We start from the raw sequence: 11908 nt of genomic DNA on the forward strand, positions 1-11908 counted from the left end.
TCATTTTCAAATTATATTGGAGTATAGTTGAACTTAGCATTTTATTTTCCAATATTATTGTACTTAATCAGGTAAAAACCGCTGAGTAAGTCCAAGAACGTGCTGTGATTTATTTACTTTTGATGCTATACACCAGAAATTGTGGAAAAGGGTTCTCTATGGTTAGTGCTAACCGGTATCATTGGGACTAACCTTAACTTCAATGGGGGGTAGGGACGTCCCAGGGATCCCAGAGAGCATGGACATTTGCCCTACCTATACTTCGAAGTCGATACTCGATTGCTCTGGCCTGTCTGACTGAACGCAACAACGCCAGTCAAAGCGGAAGTTGCTGCCCTGCTAAAGAGTCGTGCTAGTATTAGCCTTTAAGCAATATATCCTCCTCTCAATCTCCAAAATACATCAGCCACAGGACAACTTTGTTTGGACGTCATAAAGGACCATTAGCCTTAACTGGATAGATATAGCTAGCTACCTATTTTTCCACGTTAGCTAGCTGGGATTTTCTAAAAGGAATCTGGTGAGTTGGCTAATTTATGTTCAACAACAGCTGTAGCCAGATTGATGTTTTTGTGCACTTAAGGACGACAAATGTTTGCAGTCTAGCTAGTTATGACGATAATGTTTCTAATTCCAGTTTTGTGAAGTGTAAACAAACACGGCTGTGCGACTATCACACTAGTTAATTTCCCGCCCAACTAGTCGTCGGTGCATGTTAGTCTGGAACTGTTCCGTTTAAAAGATGAATAGCTCAAATCAACCATACGGTTTTATTTTCAAGTCAATGCCTTTAAACGACGTTATGAATTTCTGCCAAAATACCAAAGGAATTTTGTAGTTGATTTGGTTGCGTCCATGTTGAAATGACGTCATTAGTCGACATCAGAATTCCCTTCTTTGGCTAAAAATAGGCAAGACAAACGCGTTTTGGTGATTTCTGGTTTATCATCAAAATAAATAAATGACAAGAACGTTTTTGGAATCATTCAGCAGTTTTTACCTGATACAAGTACAATACCATTGGCAATTTAATGTTGAAAGTTCAATTTATATTCCTAAAACTTAAATTGACAATGATGCTGTCATTGCTTCCTGTTCCTGACATTTGGATAAATAGCCAAATGTCAAAACACAGTTTTAATGTGTCAATCGATAACCAATATGCAGGAACAGTTCGTGATATATTGAAAACCTAAACATACAACTTCCTATCTAAAAATAAAATAACAAATTCTAATGATAATGGACCCGGAGGGAATGGCTTCCGTTTTATGGGCTCCTAACCAATTCTGCTATTTTGTGTTTTTTCGCATTGTTTGTAAATTATTTTGTACATAATGTTTCTGCCACCGTCTCTTATGACCGAAATGTGCTTCTAGATATCAGAACAGCGATTACTCATCTCGAACTGGACAAAGATTATTTTCCTTAATGAGTCGGACGCGAAGGATTTACTGCTGCGCCCGGACCATGAAACAAATCCACTTCATTCGCATGAAGAGCAGACGCCAATACAGGGGCCGCAGATCCGATTGTCTTGTGAGAGTCCGTCGGCGAGTGGGTAAACCGCCTCTACCATCCGTCCTTTTGACCAACGTGCAATCATTGGAGAATAAACTGGATGCGCTCCGTTCGAGACTATCCTACCAACGGAACATTAAAAACGAATATCTTAGGCTTCACCGAGTCGTGGCTGAAGGACGACATGGATAATATACAATTGGCTGGATTTTCCGTGCATCGGCAAGACAGACCAGTCAGAATTTTACATACACCTTAGCCAAATACATTTAAACTCGTTTTTTCACAATTCCTGACATTTAATCCTAGTAAAAATTCCCTGTTTTAGGTCAGTTAGGATCACCACTTTATTTTAAGAATGTGAAATGTCAGAATAATAGTAGAGAGAATGATTTATTTCAGCTTTTATTTCTTTCATCACATTCCCAGTGGGTCAGAAGTTGAACACACTCAATTAGTATTTGGGAGCATTGCCTTTAAATTGTTTAACTTGGGTCAAACGTTTTGGGTAGCCTTCCATAAGCTTCCCACAATAAGTTGGGTGAATTTTGGCCCATTCCTCCTGACAGAGCTGGTGAAACTGTCAGGTTTGTAGGCCTCCTTGCTCGCACATGCTTTTTCAGTTCTGCCCACAAATATTCTATAGGATTGAGGTCAGGCCTTTGTGATGGCCACTCCAATACCTTGACTTTGTTGTCCATTTTGCCACAACTTTGGAAGTATGCTTCGGGTCATTGTCCATTTGGAAGACCCATTTGCGACCAAGCTTTAACTTCCTGACTGATGTCTTGACATGTTGCTTCGATATATCCACATAATTTTCCTTCCTCATGATGCCATCTATTTTGTGAAGTTCACCAGGCCCTCCTGCAGCAAAGCACCCCCACAGCATGATCCTGCCACCCCCGTGCTTCACGGTTGGGATGGTGTTCTTCGGCTTGCAAGCTCCCCCTTTTTCCAACAAACATAACAATGGTCATTATGGCCAAAAAGTTATATTTTTGTTTAATCAGACCAGAGGACATTTCTCCAAAAAGTGAGATCTTTGTCCCCATGTGCAGTTGCAAACCGTAGTCTGGCTTTTTTATGGCGGTTTTGGAGCAGTGGCTTCTTCCTTGCTGAGCGGCCTTTCAGGTTACATCAATATAGGACTCGTTTTTACTGTGGATATAGATACTTTTCTACCTGTTTCCTCCAGCATCTTCACAAGGTCCTTTGCTGTTGTTCTGGGATTAATTTGCATTTTTCGCACCAAAGTACGTTCATCTCTAGGAGACAGAACGCGTCTCCTTCCTGAGCGGTATGACGGCTGCGTGGTCCCATGGTGTTTATACTTGCTCACTATTGTTTGTACAGATTAACGTGGTACCTTCAGGCGTTTGGAAATTGCTCCCAAAGATGAACCAGACTTGTGGAGGTCTACTATTTTTTTTCTGAAGTCTTGGCTGATTTATTTTCATTTTGCCATGATATCAAGCAAAGAGGCACTGAGTTTGAAGGTAGGCCTTGAAATACATCCACAGGTACACCTCCAATTGACTCAAATTATGTCAATTAGCCTATCAGAAGCTTCTAAAGCCATGACATCAATTTCTGGAATTTTCCAGGCTGTTTAAAGGGACAGTCAACTTAGTGTATGTAAACTTCTGACCCACTGGAATTGTGATACAGTGAATTATATGTGAAATAATCTGTCTGTAAACAATTGTTGGAAAAATGCACAAAGTAGATGTCCTAACCGACTTGCCAAAACTATAGTTTGTTATTAAGACATTTTTGGAGTGGTTGAAAAACAAGTTTTAATAACTCCAACCTAAGTGTATGTAAACTTCCCACTTCAACTGTATCGTGGTGGTCTGTGTATTTGTCAATAACAGCTGGTGCGCGATCTTTAATATTAAATCGAATCAAATCGAATCAAATTTTATTGGCCACATGCGCCGAATACAACAGGTGCAGACATTACAGTGAAATGCTTACTTACAGCCCTTAACCAACAGTGCATTTATTTTAAATAGAAAACAAATGACGTCTCCAAAAGAATATACAGTGCCTTCAGAAAGTATTCACACCCCTGGACTTATTCCACATTTTGTTGTGTTACAGCCTGAATTTAAAATGGATTCAATTGAGAGAGAAAAAATGTCGGAGACCTACACACACAATACCCCATAAGGTCAAAGTGGACTTATGTTTTTCGAAATTTTTACAAATGAATGAAAAGCTGAAATGACTTGAGTCAATAAGTATTCAACCCCTTTGTTATGGCAAGCCTAAATAAGTTCAGGGGTAAAAATGTGCTTAACAAGTCACATAAGTTGCATGGACTCACTCTGTTTGCAATAATAGTGTTAACATGATTTTTGAATGACTACCTCATCTCCGTACCTCACACATAAAATTATCTGTACGGTCCCTCAGTCGAGCAGTGAATTTCAAACACAGATTCAACCACGAAGACCAGGGAGGTGTTTTCAATGCCTCCCAAAGAAGGGCACCTATTGGTAGATGGGTAAAAAAAAAAAGCAGACATTGAATATCCCTTTGAGCATGGTAAAGTTATTAATTACACTTTGAATTAAGGCTGAACGATTTTGGAAAATAATCTAATTGCGATTTTTTGCCCCCAATATTGCGATTGCGATTTAATATGCGATTTAATTTATTTATCCTTTTTCCCCTACAAAACATAATGAATGATTTAAATATGACCAACACAATAGTATATACATTTAGTGTGAAATGTTCTTTCCCATAGGCTGGGTCTATTTGTTAGAATTAAATTCAAACATGTATGACTTGAAATAAATGACATTTTTATTGAACTGCTCATTACAGAAACATCTGTGGCTTTGCCACTGTGCATTTAAATAATTTAAACAAAGGCATGAACTTTGTAAACACTGTGTGCAAAAGGTACAGTCTTAAGAAAAAAATAATTTTAAATTGTATGTATCTTACTGCTCCCAAGTCAGTAACATTTCACACAACTGAAACAAGGAATTTGCTTTGAAAATATTTTGTAAAATCAAAGTAAATAAAGTTATAAATAAAAAATGAGAAATGCACTTTTAATTTAGACAAACTATTTTTTATAAACGATTTGAATATTATAATATAAAATAGATGAGCCTCACTTATCTCAAGTACACAACAATAACACACCACACAGACTAAAGTTCACTACGAGTATGGCACTGCCAGCCATACTTATCCAACAGTTCTGTTCTCAGTGGCTCACAGGTTTTTTGCTAAGAAAACCAGAATATTGACTTTTTCTGGCTTCAAGGATGAGCGAGTGCAAGTCACAATATTCCCTCCTGTGCTAAAAAGACGCTCTGAGGGAGCGCTTGTAGCAGGTACACAAAGATACTTGCGTGCCATGGTGCACAACTGTGGGTAGCTGATCTTGTGCACCCTCCACCAAGCCAATGGATCATCTTCTCCATCAATGGTAGGAGTCATCAGGTAATTGTTTATCTCTGCCTCTGCGACTGAGAGGCATCATATCTTTGGCTATGAACTCGGTTATTGTCCGAGTGATTTCTCCGTGCCGTTTTGAATTACGTTCATACGGAGTGACACTTTCGAACATTTCTGTCAGTGATCCCTGTCTTGAGGTATTTGGCTTGTCTCGCGCACTGATGCTCGGCATTTTGGTCATACAACTGTCATGCATTGATTTGTGGTATTTTTTTAAGTGCTGAAACAGGTTTGTAGTGTTACCCCGTGAAGTAGCAATCGGAGCACGGCATGCTCTGCACAACACCTGACGCTGCTCAGCATCTTCTTTTTTAAAACCAAAATAGTTCCACACCACCGACGTGCTGTTCCTCTTCGATATTAAAGTATCAGCTGTGTCAGTTTCTGACTGTTCCGTCGAGCAAGAGGCCATTGCGCTGGACAGCATGAAAAGTCGCGTCACGTGACCACCTCAAATCGCGCACGTTGCGATTAGAAAATCGCGTTCAGTCAAATCGCGATATTATCGCGAATGCAATTAATCGTTCAGCCCTACTTTGAATGGTGTATCAATACACCCAGTCACTACAAAGATACAGGCATCCTTCCTAACTCAGTTGCCGGAGAGGAAGGAAACCGCTCAGGGATTTCACCATGAGGCCAATGGTGACTTTAAAACAGTTACAGAGTTTAATGGCTGTGATAGGATTAGACTGAGGATGTATAAAAAAAAGAAAATTCCATTTAATCCATTTTGAATTCAGGCTGTAACACAACATAATGTGGAATAAGTCAATGGGTATGAATACTTTCTGAAGGCACTGTATGAAACCGAGTTTCATTCAAGTGCTTACAATACTGTATAGCATACCACTTGACAAACTTGAGGTATTGAAAGGTACTCACAACGTTGACATTCTCTAACCATACAGGGAGCTGCAGAGCTAACTACTAACCCTGGTTAGCATGGCTGATTTACAGACAAGATTAATACTAACATATTTTCAATAATCACTTTAACACCATTACCCATGGAGCTACGTTATACTGAGTTCTTCTAAGGCATTATAAAACAACTTACAGAGAAGTATTGCTTACCTATATGAAGTTTTGAAGCACGGTGATGTACGTTAAGCCAGTGGTTCTCAAACCTCTCCTCGGGGACCCCCAACAATTCCATGCTAATCATCAAGCCCTTGACTAGGTGAATCAGGTGAGGTAGTTCAGGGATACAACAACATGGTGAAATATCTGGAGGAATCCGAGGAGAGGTCACCACTGTGACAAGCGAGGAGCGAGGACGTGACGCTGTGTGTAAGCAGCATGCATAAAACACATGCAGAGCTAGTCATTTGCATAACCTATGACCTAGGTCAGTGGTATTCAAAGTCAGGGTCGCGGGGGAACTGCAATGGGGTCATCAAATTAGAAACTATATATTATTTTTCTTTTGAAAAGAAATTGAGTACAGGTTAATGTATGGGAAGGTAATTTGAAAAACACTTTTATTGTGTACATTTATTGGTTTCTTTTCATTTTGATAAGAGATGAATGTAGGAATTGAAGGTTACAGGTAACTGCCAAAATAAAGGAAACATCAACATAGTGTCTTATTAGGGCGTTGGGTCACCATGAGCCAGAACAGCTTCACTGCACCTTGGCATAGATTCTACAAGTGTCTGGAACTCTATTGGAGGGATGCGACACCATTCTTCCATGATAAATTCCATCATTTGGTGTTTTGTTGATGGTGGTGGAAAACGCTGGCTCTGGCACCGCTCCAGAATCTCCCATAAGTGTTCAACACGGTTGAGATCTGGTGACTGAGACGGCCATGGTATATGGCTTACATCGTTTTCATGCTCATCAAACCATTCAGAGACCACTGGTGTCCTGTGGATGGGGGCGTTGTCATCCTATGGGGGCATTGCCATGATAGCCAAAATAATGGCCTACCCAGCATTTTTATACATGATCCTAAGCATGATGGGATGTTAATTGCTTAATTAACTCAGGAACCACACCTGTGTGGAAGCACCTGCTTTCAATGATGACGTAAAAATGAACCATTTACAGATTTTAAGGATGTGTCATTAGATTTGGGGTGGGGTCGTGAGAAATTGTGGGGGGGAAAATGGGGTCCAGAAATTATTGCCGAAAGAATGGCGTCCTCACTGAGAAAGTTTGTATACCACTGACCTAGGTGCATCACTATCAGAGTTCATAGAGGGGTTGGAAGGATACAGACTGTACCTCTCAAAGCACTAAAATAACAAGGGTTACACAAAGCTTTTTTGTCAATCACTCATATCGATATCACATTGAAATCAATAGAGAGTGGTCATCTAAAGTGTATGGACTTCCTGCTGTCTTCTTCTACTACAGGTCATCTAAAGTGTATGGACTTCCTGCTGTCTTCTTCTACTACAGGTCATCTAAAGTGTATGGACTTCCTGCTGCCTTCTTCTACTACAGGTCATCTAAAGTGTATGGACTTCCTGCTGTCTTCTTCTACTACAGGTCATCTAAAGTGTATGGACTTCCTGCTGTCTTCTTCTACTACAGGTCATCTAAAGTGTATGGACTTCCTGCTGTCTTCTTCTACTACTGGTCATCTAAAGTGTATGGACTTCCTGCTGTCTTCTTCTACTACAGGTCATCTAAAGTGTATGGACTTCCTGCTGTCTACTTCTACTACTGGTCATCTAAAGTGTATGGACTTCCTGCTGTCTTGCCATTGACAGATTCAGTGAAATCGGAGGAGCAGGGAATGTCTTGGTTACTCCAACTGAAAGAGGACATCAGAAAGATACAGGAAGAATCTAGTGTGGCACCCATGAGTCCCAGCCAGTCTGATGATGACGAAGCGGGTAAGAAGAATGGTGGATTACTTGTGGGTCGTGGAAGGGGGATTTTTTATGAATTTATTTGCAAATTATGGTGGAAAATAAGTATTTGGTCAATAACAAAAGTTTCTCAATACTTTGTTATATACCCTTTGTTGGCAATGACACAGGTCAAACGTTTTCTGTAAGTCTTCACAAGGTTTTCACACACTGTTGCTGGTATTTTGGCCCATTCCTCCATGCAGATCTCCTCTAGAGCAGTGATGTTTTGGGGCTGTCGCTGGGCAACACAGACTTTCAACTCCCTCCAAAGATTTTCTATGGGGTTGAGATCTGGAGACTGGCTAGGCCACTCCAGGACCTTGAAATGCTTCTTACGAAGCCACTCCTTCGTTGCCCGGGCGATGTGTTTGGGATCATTGTCATGCTGAAAGACCCAGCCACGTTTCATCTTCAATGCCTTTGCTGATGGAAGGAGGTTTTCACTCAAAATCTCACGATACATGGCCCCATTCATTCTTTCCTTTACACAGATCAATCGTCCTGGTCCCTTTGCAGAAAAACAGCCCCAAAGCATGATGTTTCCACCCCTATGCTTCACAGTAGGTATGGTGTTCTTTGGATGCAACTCAGCATTCTTTGTCATCCAAACACGATGAGTTGAGTTTTTACCAAAAAGTTATATTTTGGTTTCATCTGACCATATGACATTCTCCCAATCCTCTTCTGGATCATCCAAATGCACTCTAGCAAACTTCAAACGGGCCTGGACATGTACTGGCTTAAGCAGGGGGACACGTCTGGCACTGCAGGATTTGAGTCCCTGGCGGCGTAGTGTGTTACTGATGGTAGGCTTTGTTACTTTGGTCCCAGCTCTCTGCAGGTCATTCACTAGGTCCCCCCTTGTGGTTCTGGGATTTTTGCTCACCGTTCTTGTGATCATTTTGACCCCACGGGGTGAGATCTTGCGTGGAGCCCCAGATCGAGGGAGATTATCAGTGGTCTTGTATGTCTTCCATTTCCTAATAATTGCTCCCAAAGTTGATTTCTTCAAACCAAGCTGCTTACCTATTGCAGATTCATTCTTCCCAGCCTGGTGCAGGTCTACAATTTTGTTTCTGGTGTCCTTTGACAGCTCTTTGGTCTTGGCCATAGTGGAGTTTGGAGTGTGACTGTTTGAGGTTGTGGACAGGTGTCTTTTATACTGATAACAAGTACAAACCGGTGCCATTAATACAGGTAACGAGTGGAGGACAGAGGAGCCTCTTAAAGAAGAAGTTACAGGTCTGTGAGAGCCAGAAATCTTGCTTGTTTTTAGGTGACCAAATACTTATTTTCCACCATAATTTGCAAATAAATTCATTACAAATCCTACAATGTGATTTTCTGGATTTTTTTCTCTCAATTTGTCTGTCATAGTTGACGTGTACCTATGATGAAAATTACAGGCCTCTCTCATCTTTTTAAGTGGGAGAACTTGCACAATTGGTGGCTGACTAAATACTTTTCTTCTCCACTGTATCTTTTAAAATGTATGCTTTTGTCTGTGTGTTTTTTCACCGCTCAACCCTTGTGGTTGGTTGCGACTCAAAAGACAGCTGTATTAGTCAGGAAGCAAAAAAAGGTTGGGAACACCTGGATTAAACTACAATCTGCTCCTGTAACAGTTCATTGATTGATCAATATTTATTAATTGATCCATATTTGCAAAACGTTTCTATTCAGTGTTGTATAGCAGTTCATCTGTGTTGAATAGGGAAGATACTTCAACACTAGTTTATTGTTAAATACTTTGGTACATATGAGGAACCTTAACTTCATGTCTTTGTTTCACAGGGGACAGCCCTAACGGTCGCTCACTCAATGGGAAGGGCTTATCATCTGGGAAGACTCCAGGGTTGAAAGGGATCCAGCGACCTTATAGCTGTGATGTGTGTAAGAAGACTTTCACTCAGTCAGTAAACCTACGAAGACACCAAAGAGTACACACTGGAGAGAAACCTTACAGTTGTGATCATTGTGGGAAGAGTTTTGCTCGTTCGGGACCCCTGACTATTCACAAGCGTGTACACACTGGAGCGAAACCTTACAGGTGTGGTCTGTGTGGGAAAAGCTTTGCTCGTTTGGGAGCCCTGACTATTCACAAGCGTGTTCACACTGGAGAGGAACCTTACAGCTGTGATCAATGTGGGAGGAGTTGCAAAGATACCACAGCCCTGAATGAACACATGCGTACACACACGGGAGAGAAACCTTTTAGCTGCTACGTCTGTGGAATGAGTTTTTCTCGACAAAGCAACATGAATGTACACATGCGTACACACACAGGAGAGAAGCCTTACATCTGTGATCAATGTGGGAAGAGATACACTCATGCAGGTGAATTGACAAAACACATACGTGCGCACACTGGAGAGAAACCCTACAGCTGTGACCAGTGTGGGAAGAGTTTTGCTCGAACTGATTACCTGACTGAACACAAGGTAACACACACTGGAGAGAAGCCTCATAGTTGTGATATATGTGGAAAGGGCTTCACTCGGCCTAACTGCTTGGCTGCACACAAGCTAACACACACAGGAGAGAAGCCCTACCTCTGCTCAGACTGTGGGAAGAGCTTCTATACACCAGCAAAGTTGAAAGAGCACGAGCGATCACACACAGGAGAGAACCCTTACAGGTGTGGTCTGTGTGGGAAGATCTTTGCTTGTTTGGGATCCCTGACTAAACACAAGCGTGTACACACTGGAGAGAAACCATACAACTGTGGTCTGTGTGGGAAGAGCTTTGCTTTTTCGGGATCCCTGACTAAACACAAGCGTGTACACACTGGAGAGAAACCTTACAGCTGTGACCAGTGTGGGAAGAGCTTCACTCAGTCAACAAACCTGACTAAGCACAGACGCATTCACTCTGGAGAGATGCCCTAAAGCTGTGATCTATGTGGGTTGAACTTCACTCAGTCATGTTCTCTGGCAAGACACAATAGTAGGAGTCCCACAGGAGAGAAGCTGTACAGCTGTGATGTATGTGCGATGAACTTCGCTTATTAGTGTCTTATTTCATGGGCTCATATTGTCAATTAAATAATGTAGAATATTGTAGCAATGTTATAATAAGAGTTCATGTTTTAATTCAATTTAATTCAAATTGAATGCATATATTAATACATACCACGTTATTTTGCTTTTAGTAAGATTAAATACAAAGCTCCTATGAACTTTGGCATTCCTTATTCTTCAGAGAACAACAAAAAAATGCAGCAAGTTTTACCAGAAGTAAGATTAGTTACAGGAAGCATCATCCATGTAGACACAATAGTTTTTATCTCCTATTGAGGAAGACTAATGACCGAGCTGCTGCACAGTCACTAAGGGAGCTCTTTCTAGAGCGTCCGGTTAAAATAGGCATACAAGTATTTTTTTTACGAACTCAAATGGCATGAAAAATACGGGGGCACTCTGTATGAACGTCGCTGGCTAAACTATCACTCAAATAACGGCCAACCCTTGTCAGTATTGATCCTACGTCAAATGAAACAACAAATGAAATAACAAAGCAACTTATTTGTTTCTGTAAGTGAGGACCTGGTGGACTGTATATTCTTTAGGTGAGGTTACTTTATGTGTTCTCTCCCGTGTGCTGGTAAGGGCACAGATGGCAGACAGGTAGGATTCCAGTTGAAGGGCACTGATGGCAGACAGGTAGGATTCCAGTTGAAGGGCACAGATGGCAGACAGGTAGGATTCCAGTTGAAGGGCACAGATGGCAGACAGGTAGGATTCCAGTTGAAGGGCACAGATGGCAGACAGGTAGGATTCCAGTTGAAGGGCACAGATGGCAGACAGGTAGGATTCCCGTTGAAGGGCACAGATGGCAGACAGGTAGGATTCCAGTTGAAGGGCACAGATGGAAGACAGGTAGGATTCCAGTTGAAGGGCACAGATGGCAGACAGGTAGGATTCCAGTTGAAGGGCACAGATGGCAGACAGGTAGGATTCCAGTTGAAGGGCACAGATGGCAGACAGGTAGGATTCCAGTTGAAGGGCACAGATGGCAGACAGGTAGGATTCCAGTTG

General features: G+C 41.4%; 1 protein-coding gene across 1 annotated transcript; it reads left to right on the forward strand.

Moving 5' to 3' along the window:
* The first annotated feature begins 358 nt into the window (after nucleotides 1-358).
* LOC311120561 (uncharacterized protein) lies at nucleotides 359-11044 on the forward strand. The gene is made up of 3 exons (XM_084195148.1): nucleotides 359-520; nucleotides 7728-7853; nucleotides 9666-11044. Exons 2-3 carry the CDS (start codon nucleotides 7754-7756, stop codon nucleotides 10757-10759), a joined length of 1194 nt encoding a protein of 397 aa, XP_084051274.1. The 5' UTR covers nucleotides 359-520; nucleotides 7728-7753; the 3' UTR covers nucleotides 10760-11044.
* The last annotated feature ends 864 nt before the right edge of the window (nucleotides 11045-11908 follow it).

This window comes from Coregonus lavaretus, assembly GCF_964263955.1.
Source record: "Coregonus lavaretus genome assembly, contig: HAP1_SCAFFOLD_47, whole genome shotgun sequence".
NCBI classification, from domain to species: Eukaryota; Metazoa; Chordata; class Actinopteri; order Salmoniformes; family Salmonidae; genus Coregonus; species Coregonus lavaretus.

Excerpts from the sequence above, each read along its gene's own strand:
- LOC311120561 (XM_084195148.1), top strand. The coding sequence starts at position 7,754 with ATGTCTTGGTTACTCCAACTGAAAGAGGACATCAGAAAGATACAGGAA. Across the intron at positions 7,854-9,665 it reads GTCTGATGATGACGAAGCGG|GGGACAGCCCTAACGGTCGC; the intron begins GTAAGAAGAATG and ends TTTGTTTCACAG.